The 27010-nt window shown below is 41.0% G+C and overlaps 1 protein-coding gene across 2 annotated transcripts; it reads right to left on the reverse strand.

The window, feature by feature from the left end:
* Window positions 1-2095: 2095 nt before the first annotated feature.
* lyl1 (LYL1 basic helix-loop-helix family member) lies at window positions 2096-10242 on the reverse strand. 2 transcript variants are annotated; one of them, XM_049571973.1, is made up of 4 exons: window positions 9644-10242; window positions 6872-8386; window positions 5419-5516; window positions 2096-4661 (listed from the first exon to the last, which is right to left on the reverse strand). In XM_049571973.1, exons 2-4 carry the CDS (start codon window positions 7615-7617, stop codon window positions 4129-4131), a joined length of 1377 nt encoding a protein of 458 aa, XP_049427930.1. In that variant the 5' UTR covers window positions 7618-8386; window positions 9644-10242; the 3' UTR covers window positions 2096-4128. The 2 variants fall into 2 exon arrangements, with proteins under 2 accessions (XP_049427930.1, XP_049427929.1); XM_049571972.1 differs by having other exon boundaries at window positions 2096-4700.
* Between the last annotated feature and the right edge of the window lie 16768 nt (window positions 10243-27010).

The raw sequence follows: 27010 nt of genomic DNA on the forward strand, positions 1-27010 counted from the left end.
TATTCTCACTTTAAACAAAACTAGCATAGTATTGTCAAGTCAACTGTGAGGTCAAAAACTGTGCCAGTGCCCTGTTCTACACCACGCTTACTACATGTTTACTGAAGAAGTCTGAGACACAGTCCCACCGCTTCCTTCTATTGCAGCCGATCATTATCAGATCAATCACAGTAGATCCAAAGATAATTGCACAGAATATTATTATTTATGTATTATTATGACAACAAAGCATATGTGAAAAGGCAAGCTTTACAATTTGCAAAGTGTAAGACTATAATTTGCATTAAACGCAAAAACTGAGCGTGCTGCAATAACATTAATCTTTAATTCATAAATTGTTAAATAATTCCCACCAACACAGCAAATCACTGCTGTTGCTGCAAATGCAACTGGTAAAAATTTTAGTATGTGCATTTTCAGAATATTGCAGCAGGCTGCCTCTTTAATCTGTGTGACCCCTGCCTCTGTAATCCTCACTGTGGTTTCACAACGAAGCAAGGGTGGGGTGGGGTGGGGGCTGGCACAGCAGAACGGCTAGCGGCAGCTATAGCGGTGTTGTGAAAGCTGCTCTTCCTGTTGTGCGGTCCTGAAACTGGGTGTATAGGGGTTCCCAGAGCATCCTGGTGGCTCTTTTTTCTGTTTTTCCCCTCTCCCTATCTCCCATGCAGTGGTTACCACCCCACATGTCCAAACACCCATCAGAGTCACACTCACACATACACACACACACACACACACACACACCACCACCCCTCCTCCAGGAAACTCGTTGGCCGTCAATGAGACAGCACTAACTGTTGGCGTTTCCTGGCCACTCGATGGAGCCGAGCATGCAGGCAGAGAGACACCAGCACCGCTACACAGCTGCATCTTACCCCCAAACCTCTCACTTATGCAACCCCCCTCATCAGGCTGAACCCCATCTCTAACCGCATCCCACATCCACCCTGACCTTCCTCACACAACCGCACACCTTCAATTGTTGCTGTTACATAAATCTGTTGCCACTCAATGGCTTGCACACACACACACACACACACACACACACACACACACACACACACACACACACACACACACAACATGCACAAACATGCTAAAAACATGCAGTGGTGGAATGTAACTAAGTTTAAGTGCTGTACTTAACTACAATTTTGAGGAACTTGTACTTTACTTGAGTATTTCCATTTTATGCTACTTTATACTCTGACTCTACTGCACTTTGGACGCCAGTATAGAAGTTTTTTCCACTTTATTTATTTGACATTAATTTTCAGATTCAGACTGTTAATACAAAATATGAATCAGCTATGGTGTATCATAATAAATTTAGGTACCCCATAGTTTATAAAGTAATTTGAATAAGCCTCACTTTTATCAACTGCGACATCAGTGATGCACATGAATGCATCGATAATTAAAATCTGGTAATACATTATTCTAAAATGGGTCATTCTGCAGAATCAGTACTATAACATGTTAATATTGTGATGCTTATACTTACAAATGCAAGATTTTTTAACATTGTGCCATCGCTAGTTTTACTTAAGTAAAAAGTCTGAGCACTTCTTCCACCACTCCTCTCTAAATCAGCTGCCTGGGAAAACTCCAACGCTTCATGGGACAACAATAAAATCAGCAGTTTATATTTACCTTTAGGGTGTCACATCACTCACTATTTTTATTTTTCATTTTTTGACTGGTGTTGTTTATGGCTCCCTTGACAAAAGTACCATTATTAATCTGTCATTCTGGTGAGCAGCACAAACAAACACCACCGAGTACTGCTTTGACTATTCAGCCCATACTATATAAAGTGTGGTGACAGGTTGTTGTGTTTTTCTATTAGCATGTGGACACGTGATTTATTTACATGTTATTGTTTAGAATTCACATTTAATTTTTTTTAATAACCCAGTAGCATTGCTTTTGTAGCTCCAACATCTGATGGTTATTGTGATCATCTTGTGCTGAGATTTTTGTGTATACTCTGAGGATACACAAATGTTCCTTAAATGTCTGACAAACACGGCAAATCGTTGAGAAATCGTGCTGACAGAGAGCAGTCTTTGTAGCGCAATAAGAGGATGTCAAATAAGGAACAGCAAACTAAAACACACTTTATTTCTGTCTGGTACAAGTGTGTCACAATGTCAGGGTGGGACCATTGGCCCTGCTTCTCTGACAGTAAGAACAGCAGGAACATCAAAAACTGCAACTTCGATTCATGAATGCATTACATGCACTTCTCTGCAGGCACAACAGAGAATATGGCACTCTTAAAGGTGGAGTCTGCAATTCTGGAGACAGATTGCTGGTATTTGAGCCCAACTCCCAAACACATTTACCCCTCCTCTCAGTGCTCCTTCAGAAGCTCTGTGTACCGTCCCTCTCAGTCCCACTGCCTTTCTCTTTATGCAACCATGGCCTTTTCCCTCTCCTGTGCATGAGCACGGCACAATAGTGTCATGTGGCTCAGTCTGACCGAGTCTGTGTTTCCAATTTACAAAGTGAGGCTGTGTATGAACACAAATTTTTTTTTGTCAGTGCACACACAGAGCAGACAGCTAGCTGACCGTGAAGAGATATTTGCTGCATTTAACAAATTTTGTTGGATTAGAATCACAGACTGCACCTTTAAATCACCATAATTGTACTGGGGCAGTGCTGATTATATACATGTACATTTCTGAGGCTGCATTTAGACTGGAACAGAAAATCTGCTTTTTCACCATCTTTGAGAGATGTATCATTTCTATGGATCCACAAAGGGGGAATTTAGGATCCTGAATTTCTTGATTGAGAAAAAATCAGCCTGGTCTCTCAGAAGTACTTGAAATGACCACAACCTCCTGACACCCCATTGGTGGCACATGTGCCACCATAATGGTGACCCATGTGTTAAATTTATGTGTGCCAGCACCATGGAAACAGTGCCAGTGGAAAGTCAAGAAGAATCCGTTGCCGTGTTGGACACACAAATTCCCATTACGCAGTGGGTGGTGGTTTATGTTATGACCCCATAGGTAACATGAAGAGCAACAACATTTGTGTAGTGAAGTGGTTGGTGTGGTGGGTGAGTCAACCAAATACAGGACTGTCCCTCAGGAGACTGCTGTTTGTGTCATTTTTTAAAACCAAAAGTCAGCATTGGCTTATGTTAACTTTACGTATTGTGTAAGTAGGATTTATTTTCACTGAAAACACTAACTTTTTGTAAACCTCGCCAAGTTTTTCTTTTACCTGCGACCAGCAGCTCACTCTGTTGGTTGGATGGTTGGTCAGTCAGTTGATCCACCCTTTCACAGCCACAGGTTTTTCTCTGGGGGTTTGGGGAGTGGCCCATTGCAAAAAGGTCCCTAACCTCCAAACAAATTCAGATATTTGCCTTAGAATTTGTGGATAGATTGGTTATAATTAGCCAAATGAAAACTGATTAACTGTTTATGCCATTTGACAAAAAGGGGCAGATGCATGCAAGGATGGGGTCGCAGCTAGTGCATATTTGCTTGGTTTTCCCTAAACCTACCCGAGTAGTTTTGGTTCCTAGACCTTACAAAACTGCAACAGTTTCACAAGTCAACCACGTATTCAAAACTGTGACCACTCTAGCGCATAATTGTAACACATTTCATGTCACAACTACTTAATGTGGTGTTAAGAGGTCATGGTCATTTCACACATTTCTGTGAGATCAGGTTGGAAAACATTGTTGAATTTTTGTTATTAAACCTTAAAAAAGTCAAAACAAACACTCCTCAATTTCCAGGATCATGTTGTGAATCCACATTGTTTGATAGTGAGGTTAGACCTTAATTAGATATAAAACATGTTTGAGTCTGTTCAAAATGTTCTGTGATGTTTCATGCCTCAACTTGCCCTACAGCACAGTTCAGTATTTTCCTAAAACACAGAGCATCACACTCAAATGTTTGCACATCACTGGAAAAGACATAGAGACAGTTAAAACAGCAAACGTTTCCCAAAAATCTTACTTATTTCACTACTTTGGAGCTGAAGAGAGAATTACACCAGCTCCGTATCTGGCGGCGATTGTGTGTCCTGTCCGTCAGTGTGACATTTAAACTCCCAGTGGCTGCACACCTCTTTGTTTGCTGTCTTTTGGTGTCACCGCTCATCATTTGTTGCTGCCACCATCCTTATCTGACCCTTGACCTTTCCCAGAATGCCATGGGTCACCAAAGAGGTCTTAGCCCCAAAGCTTTCCTCACTGTCCGTGTCACCATAGCAACTGGATGTTGCTGGGGAATTAGCCAGAGCAATGACTGAGTCAGTTGAGTCTCTGTCTCTGTGGAGCGTCGCAGGGCGGGCTGAGGATGGTGGGGCGGCGTGGGACAGAGGAGGGGTGTTGCACTGAAAAAGAGGGTTCCGTTTATTTCTGTCCAATTCAGCTGCGGTGCTCTCGTCCTCATCCTCAGTCGAGTCCCTGCTCTTGTCCTGTGCCTGGTCATTGAGCAGAGTGACCAAGAAGTTGATGTATTTCACAGCCAGACGGAGGATTTCATTCTTGCTGAGCTTCTTGTCGGGTGGGTGTGTGGGAATGAGTTTCCTCAGCTCAGAGAATGCCCCGTTCACGTTCTGCTGCCGCCAGCGCTCGCGGCTGTTGGTGAAGACACGGCGAGCGAGTTTTTGAGGAGGGCCTGTTAGACACACATAATCACTGTCTGAGTGTGCAGGGCCTTAAAGGATATAAAAAGAAAGTTATTTTTATTCTTATTATTGTCAACAAATCCCATTAAAAAGACCAAAACCAACAATGATCTTCGTATTTTTTTAGACTGTTGTACTTTATTCCTTTGTGCCATAGAACGCTAGCCTGGAAATCCAGACCCAAATCTAGGAGGATTTAGGCTGACTCGCTGAGCAAATTCAAATTCAAATTGTGCTCTGGCGAGAACTCTGGATTTCCAGGGTAATAGAACGCAGCTGTTGTCCACAATCTATTAAAATAATGCCAGTGGGCTACTGGGACAACTTCATTTATTATGGTATACCTGAGTCAATCCCACGTATACTGCTTTGCTGCTGCAAATACTCACAAGAGCATCAAATGCGTATTAATCCACCACTGAATAAGTCCCCCGACAAATGCACTTTTTATTTCTATGTGAGTAACATTTGTTAAAAACTACAGTGCCCAGCTTTTTGTGGGAATTATTTAACCTTTTAAGAACAACTGGGCTTGCAGCTGAAAGCCGCAGACGCATTGTTGCTGTTGGTTTTTCTCACAAGATTTGCTGACAATATGGAAAATACAAAATATTGGCAACCTCATCATTGAAATATTAACCTTCTCCATTATGTGGGCAGCAATTCCATCCATACAACTGTGTCAAACATGCAAACATTAACATACTGTAACAATATTTAATATTATTTGGTCACACAGAAACTCACAGTCATTGATCTCCACCTCAAAGTGTGACGAGGGTCTTCTCTTGATGCGGCTGTTGTTGATGACACCATAGTTCCCTCCTGAGGGACCCAGGTAGGAACTGAAGACAGAAACACAGCAAAGCACTCAGAATCAACTGCAGCTAAATATAACAGCTTACAATGTAAAGTCATTCTCGCATCTCTTTACGTAAAGAAGCCTTGGAGAGTGAGTGGAGAAATCAAGAAGATGGTGGAAGCCATTAGCTGCAGTGTGATTATGTTGGTGGCGATGATTGAGTGTGCATGCAGAGTTTTAGCCCAGTCTCATTAAGTGTGGTTACTAGCTGATTCTACTTCAGGGGGATGAAATAGATCAATGCTTCCTGCTACAAACAGACCAGAGAGAAGTGAGGAGGGAATCTTATTCCCAGACCTCCATGACAGATGGTGGAACCTTAGATGTCGAAAAAAAATCCTACTTTTTACACAGCTGATGCTTCTTTGTTACAGAAAGAAACTGTGAGGAAAATCCTTTTTGGAGTAGAGAATAGATGAACAGTAGGAGGCCTTTGATAATGTCTGCAAATGAGTGCCTTTCTTCATGAGTGTTTGCTAAGAGTTGCCAACTCTACGGGCCCAAAAAGTGCTTTAAGAGATGTGTTTTGTTTTTTGGCAGTTCAACGACTAAATTTAGCTGCAATTAAAAGTAGAGGTATAGTTTCAAAAGTGATCACTTCAGGATTTTGGTACTAAATGCACACAAAAAAACTTCCCTGATGCAACTCATGTTCTGCAAACAAGTGTCCTGATGAATAAATTTAGCGTGAGAAATGTGAGGTTCCTTCAACACAGCACACATCCTGCTGTCAATTCTGCTTAACCGTGCAGCGTAGCCACAATTAATCACAATGGGAAGTCGTGAAATCCCAGCAGTTGAGGTTTCATATGAAACAGAAAACTGTTGCCAGTGAGACGGCATCATCATCACCAATAACATGACTATATCGTTAAGAGTTCCACATCTGTTTGCCTGCCTGGTGAAAAGGATGTCAGTGAGCATTAGTATAGTGAGTTATAGTATTTTCCATATTTCAGATTTCCTTGCAGGATTGAATGCATCCTCAAGAATTACTTAACTGCTCATGAGCATTTGGATATTGGGTGATACTACCAGAGCTGTCTGTTAATACTGTGGTTCCCAACACTGGGGTTGCAAAAAAAAGAGAAGTTGCCAGATGATTAATGGAAAAGAAAAAAACGTAAAAACAAAATTACTTTGAATATTTTCTGACTTTTCACCACCCTTTGCTTTTTTTCTAGTGTAATAGAAACCTTTGCTTCTTTAGGCCCCAAAAATTATTAAAATACGACAATGTGAGAAGTGAAAATCAGTCTGTTCAGCACGATGAGGGTCTGAGGAGGTCATAAAGTGAAACTGTTGCTTATTGATGAACCCATTAAAGCCAAATCTCACCTGGTGAAAAAGGGGTGTGCAGACAGGTACTGCTGAGGCAACAGTGGCCCTGTGGATGGAGCTGAAGGGCCCCCAGAAGCTCCAGGGCTCGCCACAGGCAAACCAGCCAGCTGACTGCGGCGAAGATCCCCGTGTGGCCCGTGTAGGAGGTTAGGGATTGGGTGGAGGGCAGTTAAAGGAGTATTAGGGAGTGGGAGAGGGGGTTTGCTGTGACCAAGACTGATGACTGGAATGTGTGGAGGAAGAGGAGAGGGTGATGAAGATGAAGGGAAGGTTGCAGTGGAGGTTGGAGGTGGTAGAGGACACGGGGAGGTCTTGGCTGGTGCCGGGAGGAGTGGAGGTGGAGAGGAAAGAGTTGGGGACCCGTTGGCAGAGGCAGCACAAGCTGTGGTGCTCTTCGGTCCTCCTCGCTTCTCCTCCACCTCCTCCTCCTCCGTCTCCATGACAATGGGCTCAGGTGCAGCAGCTTTATCTGAGTTGTGACTGGTTAACACTGTCGTCGTGGCAATGGGGGACTGAATCGAGCCAGCAGAGGGGACATCCGTGTGTCCCTTGTGCCCTGTCTTATTAGGTGGATGTGGGCTGCTGATAGCATCCGAAGACGCTAAAGTTTTGTTCTGGAGGGGACTGCGCTGCTCCACGGAGGCACAGGATGGGGAGGAGGCGGAAGAAGAGGAGGAGGAGGAAGGGCGAGGTAGATCAGGGGGTGAGGCAGGTGGACCGTCGGGGTTCAGCTTCTCCATCATAGTGCCAAACTCCTGTTCCTCCTAGCTGCCCAGCGTGTGTGCTGTGAGTGTGTGTCAGTGTGTCTTTATATATGTGTAAGAGTAACTACCATGCTCCTGTACCACCTGCAGCTTGTCCTAAAGGGACCTTTAAACCTCTTCTAACCAAGTGTGTGTGTGTGTGTGTGTGTGTGTTTCTTCCTTTAAACCCTTTATTTCCTTGTCCTTTGTTCCGCTTTCCTGCAGATTATGCAATGCGTTGCTGCTCTACCTCACTAGAAATGTAGATTTTCCTCTGGCCAACCTGAAATCCATCAGTTTTTCTTATCATAGCCAGGGTCAGTATGTGAATCATCTACCCATCAGTCCAGACTATATGTGCTTCGCATAGAGCTACAGCTGCCCTCTGATCCCCCCATCATTCCCGCCTCTGCTGGCTGTATCTAGAGTGTGAGTAAACGTGAGCCTGTATTCATTCCCTCCTTTTAACATTACAGAGGGTGCCAGGGAAACAAATGTTTCAGTCCTTGCAGTCTTCAACGGAGGGCTACTTCTGTGGTGTTGTCTCTGGGCGCGGCGTGGAGCCAGGGTGGTTGTTGTGGTCTGGGTTTTTCTCACAGTACATCCTGAGCAGCAGATTCTAGGTTTTGAATGAGTCTCCAGTGGCTGCTCTTAATGAGTCTGTCCGTCTAGCTGTCTGTCTACGTGTATTTTGAGGATGTGAGTCAAAATCCTTTTCAGCATTCAAAAGGTCCCAGACCCCCCGAAGATTGGATTGATATCAAAGAGTCTGTTGAACAAAAGAAAAACGCACTCAGGATATATATTTGTAATATATTTAGTAAAAGCAATAAGACATGAAAATGTGCTCAAAGGTCAAATTCTGCAGATGAGCACCACAAGAGTGTGTACTGACATTTAAGCAGTAGCTGCTGTTGGTTTGTTTCCTCAGTGGAAGCTGGATTACAGTTTAAAATCTGAATTTTATCCATGAAAATGTGCAGATTCATCTTATACTGCTGCCTCGATGGGATGTTAAAATGCAGATTATCAAGTTAATTCACTGTTACACTCTGCATTTGTTTTTACTCTACTTTGCAAGAGTGCGTAACACTCATTATTTCTCAGGTTTTGCAATCGCAAAGTGTTCCTGTTTTGTCTTTTCTAGTGGTCATGACTTTATTTTGAACAGTTCCCTCTTTCACAATGGTATGGGCAACACTCACAGGTAGTTTCTTTTATCATTTGATTTTGCAGCAGTGTTATATTTACTGGCACATAAATATCTTGATAGGAAAAATCCTTAGAGAGGCTACAGAGAGTTACAAATGTATATTTAGAAGTTTTTAGTGTAAAATACTTTTTTTTTTTTTTGCTAAAAACATTATCAGCCTCACACACTAAGATAATTCACTTTGCTGTGGTAGCAGAGAAACAAAGCAGTTTGACTACACATATGCAACACATATTTTGTGTAGCATATTTTAATAAAGAATATTTTTACCGCATTTGATTTTTAGTCAAGCCTGTATTCTCCGGCACAATAACCTCAAATAAAATATATTTAAAAACTGTGATAAACCTAGCTATATGTCACCAATATTTAATTAAAATATTCTTTATTTATAATAAATAAATATAATTGCACCACATCTATGCCCTTTATTTCTGTCCATTTATATATTCCTTATATTATTGTTTAGGCCAAATGCACATTATATTGTATATTTATTGTAACCAGTAGACTGGTCAGATAAAAAACACATAAAATTCAACTTTTAACAGAACAATCCGTCACAACAAACCATCTGACATGACTTTATATTAAATTTCTGTCTTTTCTAATTGCTTTAAATTCACCAAATTTGAGTACCAGTTTTCAGCAGGAACTATTTCACCATAATTACATGCTGTATGTGACATATGGCACATAGACACTACAATCAGATCCTTTTTTTGTTTAAAATAATTGCTAGTGGACATAAGCCGCTCATGTACTACAGACTGCATAAAAAAATAAATAAATTATATTATATTAAGTACTCACAGATACATTGTGATATCCAGTGTGGCTCGTCTGTCAGTCATGCAAAATCCGTCAGAGTTCAAGTGATCTGCAAACGCACATGTTGTATCTCCTCAGTGTTGAACACCCTCCTCCTCTTCTTCCTTCTCCTCCTCCTCCTCCTTCAGATCGCTCACACTCCACTGCAGCCTGTGAGTGTCTGTCTGTCAATCTCTGATGTCAGAACTGTCAGACACCTGTCAAAACACTCCTCATACCCATGTCAATCTCTTTAAAAATCTTTAATCAAAAATAAAAAAATGATTAAAGTCCCAGATGTTCACAGAAAGATGAAGTCAGAATTAGACCGTCCAATTTGTTCATCGTTGTGAAGTTGCTCCTTTGAACGAAGGCACACTCAAAACGTGGAGATGTTCTCTGTCTGCCACCGCTGTCCATATGTCACTTTCACCACTCTCTCTTTCACTGTCCCGTCTATCCCTTCCTTCACTCACTCTCTTCGCCAAGAAGACACAATGCTGTAGCTGGTTGCCAGTCGAAGAGCTCTGGTACTGGCAAGTGTGAGGAGAGAGAGAGAGAGAGAGAGAGAGAGGAGAGAGAGGGAACCATGTTGCATGAGAGTTTTCCGCTCCCTGCTGGACAAGAGGATGTGCTAGTACAATATGGTGGCTGCTGATAAGAGCCTCAAAAGCTGCCTGTGGCCTGCAGATAAGGAACCTCCACCACCCCTCCTCCCCACCTCCACCACCAATACCAACACACACACACTTTTCACAACACTCACACACACAAGCAGCTTCGTGCCTACATGCGTGTACGCACACACACACACACACACACACACACACACACACACACACACACACAGACACACACACACACACATCACAGTAGACTGGTCAGTCTGAGACTTTGAAGGGACCTGGACTGTTTCCAAGAAAATATCTGCAAGTGCACTTATATCACAATATAATAAATGGACAATGGTACACACATGCTCATGCTTCTTCATACACAGGCAATGACAAAAGAGGCTGCTGGGAATCACCTATTATCTATCTTAAAATATCTGCTATTAATGGTCATTTTAGCATCTTGATTCAGTTGATTAATCAATTAATCGTTTGAGTCATTTTTAAGCCAAAATGTCAAACATTTCCATGTTCCAGTTTCTTAAACGGGAAAATTTGCTGCCTTTTTTTTCTCATTTATGACAGTAAATGGAGAGTCTTGGGGTTTTAGAGTGTTGGTTGGACAAAAGAAACAAAATAAAGACGTGACTTTGGTTTCTGGGAAATTATGATGAACATTTTTCCCGTTTTTTCTAATTTTATAGACTGAACGATTATTCAAATGATCATGAAAATAACTGGCAGATTAGTCGATAATTAAAATACTTGCTAGTTGCAGCCCTATTTCTGAGTAGAGCTTTTCTTTTATTAAAGTTAATTGTCTTATCCTGGTTATGATCTCACTAGGTCCATTTATTAATCATTAGATCAACACATAATTAATCTATTTTGATTATTGATCAAGAATTGAAAAAACACCAATCAGTGCTTAGTTTCAGCTCTCAGCTGTAAGGATGTGATCTCACCTGTGATATTAAACTAAATATATTAAATGGTTTTTGAGAGTTGGCTGTTCAGAAAAGCAGTTTCATTCAAAATTATCGTAGCCATTTCCCCCTTTTACTAGCCTTATTAAAAGCTAGAGAAAAGAAATAATCAATCAATTTAGAAAAACTAACTGATGATGAAAGTAATTATTAGTTGCAGCCCTTACTTCCAGTAAATATAGATATGTCACAGTGTTGTTCAAACCCAATAGATCTCTATTTATTGGACAGCAGACAGATTTGGGGCTGGAGATTTTTTGTTATGACATCAGAGCACACCTGTGTCACCGATGACCAACACACCAGTCGTCATCATGGTAACTTTCCTCCCAAGAGCTCCCAAACTTCCTTCCTAAATCTATCTCTCACCCCGTTCTCCTCTGCGCTCACCCATTCCTGTTCATCACAAAGTCTCTCTCTGTCTGTCTCAACCTCAGGGTCAGCACCACTTTTACATTCCCTCAGTCATTTCCTTCTTAGACAGACTGTAACACAAACATTATAAAGGCTTTACAGTTATGTGACCTTCAAGGTCCTGGGAAAGAAAGAAAGCATTGCTGAGCAACTGCCCAATAAAACTGTCATCACCTTCATCATCATCGTCATTGCTGATTTTTTTCATTGTAGTCATCATCATCATTATAAACAATAACTGCACTGGGGTCTAATCATGCTGAAATAATAATAGTACAATCAGAGTGCAGACAGTGTCATCTATCGGTCTGTCACACTCGTGTGCCCTCGGCAGCTGTGGTTCCAGTTGATCGCGCTCTGTGGGCCAGAATAACGTTGCAGTGGCACTGCTGTGCCTGCAGATGCTGCATGAAATTTGCCTGTAATATATAAAAAGCTACACAGGGGACAGACAGAAATCCTTTGGGCTTAACTTTTCCTGTGTTTTATGCTCCTGTTAAAAGTCACAAAGTTCAATACTGTCACACAATATGGTTTTGGTTCTTTAAGGGTGTTTTTTTTGTGCCTGTTGCTTTTTGCCTTCATTCAAAATAAAACTCTAATGACACTTTTAAATGCCTTTAGCTTTTCAGTGTTTGTTTATGATTATCTGTGGATATATATGCTGATAGGAAATCACATGATGAAAAATAAATACTGTACACTGTCGAAGTCAAGACAGAAGCCTTTCATTGTTCTGGGCCAAATATTTGATTTCCAAGTGAAAACTGGTTGGGAGAAAAACACTTAATATGTAAAAAGATTGTACTATCGTTTTATTTCCAGTATTTTTCTGTTTTCATGCATTTATTAGCATTAAATACATGACAATACATATATACATTAAAAACTGTATTTTGAATAGTTTTGATCCTTTTTTTTTTTACGTTTTAGTGATTGACAGTGGCATAGATAGACTTAAATTAAAAAAAAAACAGGTCGGGAGAGAAGCAAAATACAAGTACAAGTATAAAGAGTGGATATTATTAGAATGATAAGTACTGACTGTTTGGACATTATTACAGGTGTCTGTGTCTTTTTCTTGTATATTGGATTCCTGTCAGTTTAGCTGAGTTTAAGCTGAAAAAAGGATACCATGAATGTGCTAAACAAACAAAAACAAATACACTGCAACTATAAACCACACTGATGCAGTTTTAGTTTCAAAAGCCTCTTAATTTCTTTAACTTTGTAAAGATAAAAAACAAATCAGAGAACATTTTGGTTTCCCCCTCTCTTACTGTAAAAGCCTGATTTCTCAGATAGTCACAGTTTTCTGGTTTTCAGCTCTCTCAAAAGACCCAGAAGACAAATCGTTGACTTTTTCATATACGGCTCAGTGTGAACACCCAAACTGTAAACGGAGAATAATAATAGAAACAAACGATAACAGACAGCTTCCGCTTTTCCCTTGAGTGAGGAAGAAATCAAGAGAGGATTGTTTTAATCTCAGAGCTGCGCTGTCACGCCTTTCTCCTGGCTACCTCAAAATACCCAGCTCGATAAATTGAGTATCTATGGGAGAGCCATTGTGCATGACTGAAGGGTGTGTGTGTGTGTGTGTGTGTGTGTGTGTGTGTGTGTGTGTGTGTGTGTGTGCGTGCGTGTGTGTGTGTGTGTGTACTTGTGTGTATGTGTGAAAGCCAGGGTCAGGCTATTTGTTAAAATACCCTGGAGACGTCAGTTATAATAAAAGTAAATGTAAAGGTGCTCTCTCTCTCTCTCTCTCTCTCTCTCTCTCTCTCTCTCTCTCTATCTCTCTCTCTCTCTCTTTGTGTGTGTGTGTGTGTGAGTGTGCGCACCTGCAGAAACAACATTGATCTTCTTGCTGGCCCAGTAAACATGTGTGGGTGAGAAGTGGAAAATGAAAAGCTTGTGGCCTTTTCGCGGTAAAGTACCAGCTGCTAAACTGTCGTCCAAGAACCAAAATAAATATGACATTAACTGTCTTTAGAGACATACTGTACATACAGTGTGTTTCTTTGATGGGTAGCAGAAGTAAAGCCTGGTTATCAGATTTTAAACTGTAAAATTTTGCAGCAAAATGAATTCATTGCATTGCCTAACTGAGCAGTACAGCAGGCCATGACAGAGCTGAAGAGTCCAAAATAAGGGAAGCTGTTGTAGTTTATTAGCTACGTTGCACCACTGACTCCCCTGTCACAGCAACTGCGCCACAAAAGAGAGACAATTTACAGTTTTAAGACAGGAGATGATGGTATTAATCTTTTTGTCGGGCCACAGGGCTAATGGCTTGGGTCAATAGGTAAGGCTAGCCCTGTAGCCACTTACAATATAGGTTTGCAAGCTCATTAGCTTTTTTTCTTTCTTCAGTGAGCCTTTATTGAGTACAATGATGTACACGCCCAGGAACAAGATGCCTGCATGTAGAAAAAAAATGCTTGGGAAAGTTTTTATGTTCATGGATAGCTAGCATGTTACCAGTTAGCTTTCTGGCCACAGTATTTCACCAGTTAGCCTTGAGAGGAAGCCTGTTTGTCAACAAGCTTCTCCAACCAAACATTTCACAATGACACCCATATAAATTTTGCTGAGCCACTGTCTGAGATGACCACCCCTTTAAAGTGCTTTAAAGTAAGACTATCTAACAAAGGGCATGGTCACACATAAGCAAAATTAATATATATTAATATTATTAATATTAACCTCATGCTGCTATTCAGTCTGAGTGGATTTGCATCTTCCCTTTGTGGTGAAAGGAGAAATTGATTGTTGCTGTGTTCAACTAGCCGATATTGTACGATATTGGCCATGAAACCAGTGCTCACCGGAAACATAATTGAACAACTTATCCATACCCTCATTTTTTCCCGCATGGATTACTTTAACTCTCTATTTACTTGTCTTAACAATGGAGCAGTTAACTGTTTATAGGTAGCCTAGTGCAGAACACGGCAGCATGGCTTCTCAAAAACATCCAACATAAGGAACACATCACTCCAGTCCTGGCCGAATAACAATGGCTCCCCATTCAGTACAAAATTCAGTTTAAGGTTCTACTGGTTACTTCTAAATCCCAACATGGTCTAGCTCTGCTTTACATTTCAGAACTCATAACTCCTTATTCTGCTTTGAAACTCGATGTCTATTTACGTGTATGTGTAGATGTATGTATATGTGTATCAGGGGTCGCGTTAACCGGATATTCTCGGTCATTGACCGGTTTTTTACAACAATGACCAGAAAATCTGAAGGCCTTCAGTAATTTGACCGGTTGCAATTACCACCCCTGCCCACTTGGCGGCGGAGTGCACAGTCAGTGGTTTAAGTGGCTGCCGTTTTCACACTGCAGAGAAAAAGTCATTCATCTGCTTCATGTAGCGTTGTTAACATAACGGCCTGGACACACCAGATGTGTTAGTGCCGCAGAAGTCCTGCGAGTCTACTCGCAGGCGCTTGACTGTCCACACAGGCAGAACACTGAATGAATAGGACATATTGTTCTGACCATTTTATTTATGTAGTCTGTAGGCTCAGTGACACAAAATTAAAATTGTAATGAAGTTATTAGGGTATTGAAAAATGTGTTCGATTATGCACTGTTGCGTTATTTTAAATTATAAACATGGTATTCCCTCACGTTCCTAAGTGCATGCTGTTGTTATTTTATTTTGAAAATTGACCGGATTCTCTCATCTTTTCTGTGTCCAACTTCCTGTTTGGTACAATCCGCTCTATCCAGCTTGACAGAAGCGCTCGTGGCTCGCATGTAGACCAGACGCCGAATTTTTTGAAAAACACTTAAAATTGATCTCTTCCTGGTAAGTTTGACCGATCTGCATGAAAGTCGATGAACATAATCTAGGGACCAATATCTAAAGTTCCCTCTTGGCAAAAGTTGGAAAACTTACTAAAACTGAGATTTTATAAGGCAATGAATATTGTGGAGGGCGTGGCTCATCACATAAAGGTGTATAACATCTCAAGGGTTTCACCGATCACCACACAACTTTGTAGGCATATGACCACACATAATCTGAGGGGGGGGCGGCACGGTGGTGTGGTGGTTAGCACTCTCGCCTCACAGGGACTAGGTTAATTGGTGACTCTAAATTGTCCGTAGGTGTGAATGTGAGCGTGAATGGTTGTTTGTCTCTATGGCTATAGAGATCGCTGTGGCTCCCCCTGTGGGGGACTAAGTCATGGTATGGTATGCTGCTGCAGCAAGGGCGAGGTGCACCTTTCCCATGTGAACTACCAGTGCGCCCCACTTTTAAGTCAATACAACATATAAACACTTTAACTATCTGCCTTTCAACGTGCTACCTCAACTACTAATGTACAGTTTTTGCCCACTAACTCTCCCACTATTGGCAATGGTACCACTGTACTTTCAATAAAGCAATTGTACTATCAAATTCACAAAAGCTCTGTCTGAATACATTGCTCTTCTTAATGGGTTCACTTGACTATTTAATCTGCAATTTCCTATGACCTGTATCACAAACACACACCATGTGAAACTGTGCGTGGGCAACTGTGCACTCAGTGGGTATGGACTATATTTTATCTATATTTTATTCACATTTTTTGTGAATGATGTTCTTTTTTTATTAAGAAAACTGGAGAATTATGACCAATATTTTTCACCCTCACCAAATACAGTGAGAACTTTCAGTCATAAAAGTGAAATGAACACACGGGGAGGACATACACACACGCACATGCTCAAGAAAACACACACACACTCCCCAAAGTGGGCTCCATGGCCACGTTTCCTCCACGTCATGTAAACACTATTGTGTGCCGGGCGATAGGGATCACTGGAACCTAATTGTTTGAGGCAATATTCGCAGTGCATTTCATGGAGAAAGTGACAAACAATGCTGCGAGCGCTGGCCAGGACAGGCGCTCTCTGTCCTCCTCTGCCGCGACAGATGTCGACTCTATTTATTTTTCCTGCTTGTCCTGGAAACCGGCCATCCAAGTAAAGAAAATGACAACAAGAACAGTTTGAGTATATGTGGGAGATTTAGGACAAAACATGAGCATGTGTTTACAGTGCCAGCCTAGAATCTGATCTCACCCACTTACATTAACATGACAGAGACCTGATCCCCATCACCAGAACATCAGGTGCATGTTGCAATATTGTTAACACTAAACACATAATCAAACAGATTTAGTCTTAACTGTTTTGTGAGATTAAAATAGTAGATCAGAGTCTTGTAGGTTGGCTAAATAATTAATTAATAAAAAGATGCCATCTGTTTGAATAAATAAAGAAAAAGTTGAGGAGATTATTTGTGAGTGTAAAAAGGACTATTGAGAGACAGTCTGTGCAACTATGGATACGTTTAAATGAATAAACTCAAAACTACTTTCTCAATTTCAAAAACTGCCAAAAAGTTGCACCTCAACACACTGCAAAGACCACAGCCAATGGCTAACTAGCACATATGTTTTGTGCCTATGTGAGCGGAAATAACTCTGCATTACCAGCAGGCACTAGCAGCCCGTGTTTGCCATTCAAAAGGGAAACTGGAAGACGGACAGGACGGATCCAAGACACTAGTTAGCTAGTTTGCACGTGAACAACACAACCCAATGTTGATAGAATAAATGATATTTAACTCTTAAGTCGTTTGTTTGCTGATTCAAAATGTTGGAGTAGCCAAAAAACAGCTAACAAGAGCCAAGTATTGCCAGCAGTGCAGGACAAACCACAAAAACTAGGGGGACAGATGCTCTCCGTCAGCCCGGTGTTGACCAACAGCTGACCGTCAGGCTTGGTGTGTCAGGGCTCTAACATTTCACTCCTTTAACATATTTGACTCACAGTGGACAGTCTTAAAACATGGTGGCTATTACTCACAGTGCAACTCCACACAGGCAAGCGGCTAATAACCTCCAGGCGTTAGCCTCAAGCAGAAATGATGAGTGGGCTACTAAGGTCTGTAACTCCATACCAACAGCTTATTTTTATTTTCAGACTTACAGTCTTCACCCTCAGCCGACGTTGACTGAAGTGACATCACTTGAGGTAATTAATCAGCTTTTGCAAAGCTCCCTCTGGAGCCACTAAACCCTTTACACAACTGTTTTAATGTGCAGTAAAACTCTCCAACACCTGTCAACAGACTTTGATGTGTGAAATCTGTGGAGTTCCCCTGTAAGTTGGGGAAAAGCGATCATTCGTGAGTCAAGTGTATCCGCTTCATCTCAAGCAGATCAAACAAATGATGTAGCTCTTCCTCATTACAGCCCCGTAACATCAAGGCCCAAACACTGCAGATATATTTTGTTCAAGTAGACAGCAAGGAGCTTTATTTTTATCTTATCGCTGTATAAAGTTCATGGTGATCCTGATTACTGTAACGGCACCTCGTTCGGTGTCAGCCACATGTCGACGGTCACACATCGCTCCGTTCCCAGGATGCACCTGGCCCGGGGCAAGCAGGCGGACGTGGGGGACAGCTGTTTCCTGTGCACACTTCCTGGTTTGGCAGAGCAAAGGGGGGTGGTGGGGAGGGCGGCGTTAGTGGTGGGGAGGGTTTACTAGGGGGAGAGGTGTGGGGTGGAGGGGCAGGCGAAGAGGTGGATCAGGCCTTTTCCAAACAGGATGTGTCTGCCATGGCCACAGGTGTGAGAATACCAACGCTCCTCATCCTCACATATACATAGATTTTTTTTATGACAAACATCAAAGAAGTAGGATGATGGAGGGAAGTGGAAAACAAAGTAGAGAGGGATAAGATGAGAAGTATATAGAAGAGAAAGAAAGGAAGGTCGGATGGACAGGAGGAGGGAGAAAGGGCTCCTTTATTGTCTCAGAATAGACTCACTCAGCTGGGAGGTAGAGCGCAGCTGGTGGGCTAATCAGAGCATAATGGGTTCAATCAATAGTTTCCTTGATTGCACACAAACTGTACATTCAACGTCAACAGCTGAACAGAAGCCAGGAAAGCAGCACAGCAGTGTGTTTTCATGAGGTACTTAAACCAGAATTGTAAAATACCTGTGACAATGTTTAATTATGCAAGTGCACTACCCTTCAGCAGTATAAAACGCACATTACAATGTTTCTCTAGCATAAATATACTGTTCATATATATATATATATATATATAGAAACTTCAAAAGTTTGGGAGAAGGCTGAGATGGAAAGACTCCTTAACCTGCGGGGTTCCCACGCCTCAGCTCTCAGAACTGAGAACTGAGAAGACCTACTTTTTAAGTTGGCTTTTAATTTGGGTTATGTTACTGGTGTCATTGTTAAAATTTTGTGCTATTGTGACCCAGTTGTTTTTTTTGTTTGTTTTTCTCTCATTTATTGTCATAGCTATTATTTCAAATTTTTTCTCCTATTTAGTTCATCTGATCTTGTCTTATGAAGTTTGCAAGTTTGTCCATTTGAGTTGCTGAACATGCAACATGTTAAAACAGTTTAAAGTAATGAGTGCTGTGATATTTGTCACAGTTATAAACTGGGAAAGAGTATGATTATCATACTTTAGTAATAAGAGAAAGTTAATAATAATAATATTTTGTACACAAAAAAAATCACTCTTGTTTGTTTATGGGGTTTTTTGTCTGCATTTTATAACGTATCATTCAGGATAACAGACAGTAGCTGATTGTTCATTTGAGTGTCCTCAGTGTAGAGAGGCAGAACAAGATGAGCAGGGGGAAAGAGGTGACACACAGTTGAGAGCCAGCCCAGTAACTCTCAATGGGAGGACTGGTTTGACTCATTTGACCCCGAAGCCTCAGTCTGACCTTTGACTCTGAAGCGTCATCACCTGCACTGGATTACGTGCAGAACTTTATGAGTGCACTGCGACTTTTAAAACTGCTCACTCGCATCCACTTCCACTTTTGGCAACACAAGTACAAATATTTCCAAATGAGATGAGCACTGACAATAGCCTCTGTGTGTGTGTGTGTGTGTGTGTGTGTGTGTGTGTGTGTGTGTGTGTGTGTGTGTGTGAGATTCAGTGTGCATTAGTGCCAAAACTTAGTGTTTCCAATTGTGCATATCTGGATGGCTGAGTCTTTAAGCACACATACATAAAATGTGTGTGTGTGTGTGTGTGTGTGTGTGTGTGTGTGTGTGTGTGTGTGTGTGTGTGTGTGTGTGTCTGGCCCTTGGGTCACTATGACACCGCGTGGAACAACAGCATATTATGTCTTCCTCTCTCATATTTCTCATCATCAGCACTGCCGCCATCCAAATTCCACTGGTGTGTTCACAGCGTGGTAGAGGGACTCGGCCCTGTTGTCAACCTCCATCCTGCAATAATAGGAAACACAGCATCACTTTTCCACTTTCTCCCTCACTTTTCACCACTAATTCAAAATATATGAGTTCCTGTTTGGAGCTCCCTCGCTCGCTCTGGACTTGATTGTTTGTTTTGGATAAAAGCTCCATGCAGTTTGCTTTCTTATCTAAAATGCTTTTGTTGTTCATATTTTCCCGCTGTTTTTCTGTGTATGGCCGGAGGCTGGAACACATTTGTAATGTAGCAACCACCTCTTCTGTTTTTAACATATACTGTATGCACCAATGTACAAAATTCTGCCACGTCCTAGGGAGAAATTATATCTGTCTGCGTAAGTGCCACTGAAATCTGGGCATGTCCCACAAAAATCTTCATTTATTATGAACACCCATACTGATGACGATGATGACAAGTTCTGCTCGTGGCTTTTATAGATTTTTTTTCTGGATTTGGTAAAATGGTGATTAAACGGCATTGTTGCAAAAATGTTATATGTTTTTATGAAAATGTTAAAAACATGCATGCATTGGAAATAAATATTGCAGGCCCCTTAACACAACTCTGATGATGCAATGTTAATTTTATTTCAGTAAACACATATGGCATATATGACCTTTTTTGTTTTAACTACACCAAAGGGAAAAAAAACTTCTCTATTGTTTTGTTGAGTTTCCTTCAGCTCTCCACCACAGGATCTGACCTACAGCTCTAACTTTGAGTTTGAGTTTTAGTCTAATACTTTGATGTAGTACACTGCCCTACTTCTGCACCTAATATCCTTCCGAATTTAAAGTTATATGAAGTAACACATTGCAAAAGCCGACATTTTGCAATCACCAAAATACAGAGCACATGGGCTCAGTGTCCTCAGTAGTGGCTACAGTCCTTTCAACACTGTCTAATCTGTTGGCCATTGAGTGGCTTAACTGGAGCTGTTACGAGTTCAGATTCCTCTTCCTAAACACCGGCGGTATTATTCTATACTGTTCACAGACTGCAGCCTCCAACATGATCATACATTTGAATCAACACCTTTCTAAAAAAACAATTTAAACAAAAACTTAACATCAGCTTTGATGAAGGTAGTATTTATTGTAAGACTGCTGCGTTAGACTGCATCAGTTTTAGCAACATGTCTCTAATACACTGCCACATTAAACTCTAAGTAATGCGAGCAGATACTTGGTCCTGTACTTGTCTGCCACAAGGAATGTCACACTTTGATGTGACCTGCTCACTCTGCTTGTTTGTATTGTTGCTAAGTGCTCCTCGGACCTGATCGAGGTAGCTGTGGGGGATTCTGATACTTACATCATGAATGTTGCATTGACTGACTGCGTGCATTTAAACTATTGTATCTGATGTATCCTTAGTTGGTACAGTTAGTTTGAATAAATTGTTTTATTTTAGGGCCCAGTTCTTAAGATGGGGGTTAAAACAGCCCTTGACCCTGTCAGCGCTCCTCCTGCTGTCTTGTGTTTTTGTCTTTGCAGGTCGCCTGCAGGTAGAGATGGGTGGAGCTATTAACTTGATGAGTTCCACCTGAGCACGCTGGGTCTTTGGTTATTTAGGCTGGCTCTTCATTCTGTCTCCCTCTCTCACCTTCATCATCTTCACTTTTGGTTTGGTTTTCTTATTTGTTTTGTCACAATACCACACATACATTCCACATTAAAATAACACCACTGACTTACATACGACAGACTAATTTATCAAATAAAATTATTGAATTATTTCAATCTGGTGGGATCTTCCTCTATGTCCTGCATCAGTATGTATCAAGATGGACTTACAGTGTCATGTACTGTACTGTACCTCAGCTGTGCAGATTTTATTGTTATTTTGTGTTTTGGTTAGCTCACCACTAGATGGCGACAAAGACTAATTATTAAACTAACAATTTCCAAGCCGCTTGCTTGTTTAAAGGAAACAATTTGTCAGCATTTTCTCTATGTCTTTTAGTCATGGTATGGCATGCTCATAACCCTGATTATGTCATATGTATTTAATATGAAAATGAGATGACATAGAAAAACTGAAAAGTCAAAACACATTGTAAATGTATCATCAGATGTACAGCTGAAGTGGGCAGTGAGTGAGTGTTATATGTCAATATAGACCATGTACCCAAAGTCCTTCATGTTGGGACTCTTTAATTTAGAAATGTATGCATGTTAGTTAAGATCATAAGTGTCCAGTCGGAGCTCCAACGTTTTTAAATCAACACAGTCAAACTGAGTTTTCATCCAAGGAAATAAACTCAGCTTGCCAGCTTCAAATTAACCTTAACAAGTGCTTCCATTCTCTGAAAGCAATGAACAAGACACTGTTGTTTTCTTTCCATATTTCCATATATCAACGTGCGCTGTTTGTAAAACAATTCACAGCAAAGAACGCAGTGCTATTTATTATAATTATAAACTGGCAGGAGTTTGATTATCATGTTTATGTGCTATCAGAAACATAAACAGAATTAATCATGTGTTGTACACAAAACATTTACACTGTTCATTTCCATTTGTCTGCATTTTATTATTACTTACGTGTAAAAGTAAGTACAGTTCTCCTTTTGCGGGCATGATGTCTTGTAACACACACACACACACACACACACACACACACACACACTTGCTCTCTGCTGGTGGGCCGCCGCTGCACCGCTCAGTGTGTGGGTGGTCTGGGCCAGGTGGAGGAGAGAGGGATTAACACCAGGCCTGCCTAAAGGGAGAAAAAAAAGTACAGAGGGAGAGAAAACAAGAGATGGAACAGAGATAGACATCTGTCCGCCAGATGTGCTGGTCAAACATACGGAGGTGGTTTATGAAATAGAGAGAAGGGAATGAAAGCGCTTTTGGTCACGAGGCTCAGTGACAACTGGATGCATTGTGACTGAAATAACATTCAGCCTCCCTCGCCTTCTTCCTCAATCACTCTCTCCACTTTTTCCGTGTGTGTGAGTGTGTGTGTTTGCTCTGGTTGTCTGTCATTTGGTTATATACATAACACAAACACATCCCCACACACACACACACACACACACACACACACACACACACACATTTGTTCTCCTCTTCCGTTCCCGGAGGAACTTCTGCAGGCTGCTATTATACAGTATAAACTAGTGATGACCACCTGTCAAAACATGTCCAGATACTCTGAGTGTGTGTGTGTGTGTGTGTGTGTGTGTGTGTGTGTGTGTGTGTGTGTGTGTGTGTGTGTGTGTGTTTAGTGGAGTGTTGATGAGAGAGAATGAGACAGGTTGAACTTACAGAGAAACAAAAGACTGATTTTAAGACTGATTTTACTGTTAAACATGTACAAATAAAGTAGAGCATTTTACAATACAAACCTGCCATAAGTACGCAGCTCTTTCAACCTACTTTTATTCTAATTTTATTCCACTCTTGCCCTTTTATTACAGCCTTACATATTTTTATGTATGTGACAAATAAAACCTTGAATATTAATTATGAGAATCTTGCAAAAATTTAACTCATAGCTTCTTCAAGAGTTTTCTGCAGAGTGATGAAACCTGAAACACTGACAGCTCCCATAAACCTCCTTCAAGTTAACACATCACTCTGGTTCTGAAGTCTTCACACTGGCTTCCTGTTCAAATAGACTTTGAAATACTACCGCTGCTTTATAAAGCACTGAATGGTTTAAAGCCAAAAATACATTTCTGATCTTCTGCTACACCATGAACCATTGAGAACTCTCAGGTTTTCTGGGACTGCTGGGTCTGCTTTGTGTCCCCAGCGTCAAGGCTAAACACGGAGAAGCAGCATTTCGTTTTTATGCACCACATATCTGGAACAAACTCCCGGAAAACTGCAGGTCTGCTGCAACTCTCACGTCTTTTAAATCAAGGTTGAAGACTTCTGTTTGCCTTTTATTAAATCAAATATTTTGTAGCTTTTGTATTTTATGCCTTTTTTTTCTGTTCTCTTGCTCTTACATGAGGTTTTAAATTGTATCTAAATGTCAGTTTATAATGTATTTCTTTTGCACCTTGTCTCGATGCTTTTGATGTTTTATGTCAGCAGCGGTGTCGGATTAGATAATGTGAGAATACCAGGGGCCAGCTGCTTCTCACATCATATGAGCTGTTAAAAGATAATCACACACAAGTGAGACACATACAACTGTTTCAGTTTTCAGTGAAAAAGAATTCAACTTTCATCTGCTCCTGGAAGTCGTGGCCCCCACTGTTGACTTTACGCTTCTTTGCTGTGGCCATGTCTGCTACCCGGCAGGAAATATCTGTTGTCAGGTAAATGTTTGTTTGCTTGTTTATTATCTGTTTATTAAAAACACATTAGTTCCACCTGCGTAGCTCCGTCTTGGTGCATGTCTACAAACTTTACAATAGACCTGCCATCGTGAGGTTAACAGAAAAAATGCAGAGTGATCTTGTTTGATTAACCAACATTGTGTCATGTATTAAATTTCAAAATAAAAGCCGTAGGGCCCTGAGCCGCAATTGGCCCTCTGGCTGGACTTTGGACATACCTGTTTTATGAAAAGAACTTTGAATTGTCTTGTTGCTGAAATGTGCTGCATACAACTTGCTTTAACTATTATTTTGGTCAAAATTACTTGAAAGTAAATGAATGAACTTTTACAATTAAATCAAGAGAGGGTTTGCCATAAAAATATCTTGCCTCATTTTATTTGGTTCATTGCATCACTGTAATACTACAAAATTAAATTTGAATTAAAATATTTAAAACCACAGTTGATAGTTGTAAATTCATGGAAAAAAAGGCAATGATCAGATCGATTCTATTTTTAATCAAAGTTGCTGTATAAATAAATATCATGAAGCTACAAATGCCAAAGAGCAGGACAGTTAGTCATCAAGGAAACACACACCTCAACCATCATCTGTTTACAGTAAACCAACTTTTAAGATGCAGTTATTCTGCCGCTAGCGGCGCTTCCTGACCACACACACATTTGATGGCTTAGTGTCATACACACTGCAAACACATACACACTCTGAGTCAAATCAGATCAAGTGCATAAGACAATGCTCCATCTCTTATCAAAAAATGTGTACAAATACAACCTTGAAATAAAAACAAGTAAAGAAAAGGAAGCAAACCTTTTCCTAAGACCCAAATGTCAGTGATAATTTTCAGAAACGGCATCAGCGTTAGTGCCCCAGTGTGTACACAAACAAGGAATATGAATCCAGCTTTTCGTGTCTAAATGTACATACACAGAAATAGACATACAGCATACAGCTAAATATATATATGAAATGTGAAGGTAAATTTGATTGCAATTTACACCCTGCCTTTAACTGTACAAATATGTCACATTTTCCTGCCCTCACCTCTGAATATTTGCAGTCAGACTTCTGCATTTGGTCAGCATGCGAAATGTTACATGACACTTACACACACTGCTCCTCTGAGGTTCAGCTTTGGTTTCACTTTTTTTTTCTACGCTCCTATGGATTCAGTGTGTGTGTGTGTGTGTGTGTGTGTGTGTGTATGTGTGCGCGCGTGGTTTACAGCTGTTTACATAGCTAACAGTGGGTGAGCCCTGTTCAACGAGCCCTACCTCTGGGATTGGGGCATTTTGAAGGCCTATAAACTCTGGATGAAAGCTGAGGCCAAATTAATAAAGTTTAACAGGATAAAGATGTGGCTTGTTACGCAGCATGACTTTAAAATCGCCCTCCTAAATGACAGAAAACAATCTGTATTAATGGGTTCCTGGCCGTAGATAATCACATTAAGTCGGCCAGTTTGTGTTTGTGCGCGTCCTGTTTGAATTACATCTTTTGCCCTCTCCGTAGACAGCCTTTTCCTGAGCCTTCATATTTCTCCCTGCTGGCTCTGTTGACCTCAGAGCTCACTCTCATAATGAGATATTAAGTTAAACCAGTGAGTGTGGAAAAGCAAACACACATGGATAACTGAGGCCTCAATCCACTACAGCTTTCAGTGTTACCTGGAACTATTAAAGGCTATTTTCGTTGATGCTCTGGTTATTGGGTGCGATTAGGTTTTATCCCGCTTGGCGCTGTGATAGTTGTTGTGCTGTGAAACGTAGCTTTCTCGCTCAAGTTATAGAGCAGTATTTTTGGAAAATAAAGTGCCTGGATTTCTTTTAAACCTCAGTGTTATCTCATGTAATTACTTGGATTCAGAATATAGAGAAGCTTACCAATATGAGAAGTGTGTGTGGGCCTGTGTGTGTGTGTGTTGCTATACATATCTATCGTAGTGCACATTGTGGTGGGAGCCTCAAAACTTTGGCAACATTGTTAAATTAAAAAAACACTCTCCCAGGTGCATGGACTTTCCAGGAGCGTGTTTCTCTGCGGATTTTTGGGTGAAGGTCAGATGACAGAGAAAATCTTGACATGTTTTATACAAATGAACACACGAGCTGAAACTCTCTATAAAGCTCTGTAAGGGTCCTGAAACACCATTGGTACTGTTGGTGAGCATCTGTTGCCCTAGTTTTTGTGGTGCGTCTCGCACGGTTGGCACTAGTCAGCCCTTGTCAGCTTTTTTGTAGGTGATTAGCATGGTAGATTGGTGGCAGAGCCCATCGGTGGGAGAAATAATCTGATTGGCAGCTCAGCTCAGTGCAAGTGAAGAGAAACAAGGTGAGCAAGCAAACAAACAACTAGAGTCAAGAGGGAGTGCCATCAAAACAAACTTGTTATATTTTTTGCCATTTATCTGTTTAGCAGAAACCGTTTGTAATTGTTTGTGTTATAGTTCGCTAGCGCACAGTAAAAATAATTTGTTCTTTCAACACTGAGTTCTGTTGTTAATATGTTAGCTGGCTAACTAGCATCTTGAATCTGTCCCATTGGTCCTCTGGTTACCCCTTGTCCCTGGGCCTTCAAGATGAGAGGAGCTGCACATTCAGGTGATCATTAGGTTAATAGGTGATCTATTAGGTTCATCATTACGAGCGACATCTTTGCCCTACAGAAATACTGATTATAGCTACTTTACAATAATTGCCCCTTGTAACTGCTACTGCACCTCCCATGATGACTGGATGGACATGGGATGGAAACTTGACCTGCAAATGACTGGTTGG

This window comes from Epinephelus fuscoguttatus, linkage group LG3 (genome assembly GCF_011397635.1).
Source record: "Epinephelus fuscoguttatus linkage group LG3, E.fuscoguttatus.final_Chr_v1".
Classification (NCBI taxonomy): domain Eukaryota; kingdom Metazoa; phylum Chordata; class Actinopteri; order Perciformes; family Serranidae; genus Epinephelus; species Epinephelus fuscoguttatus.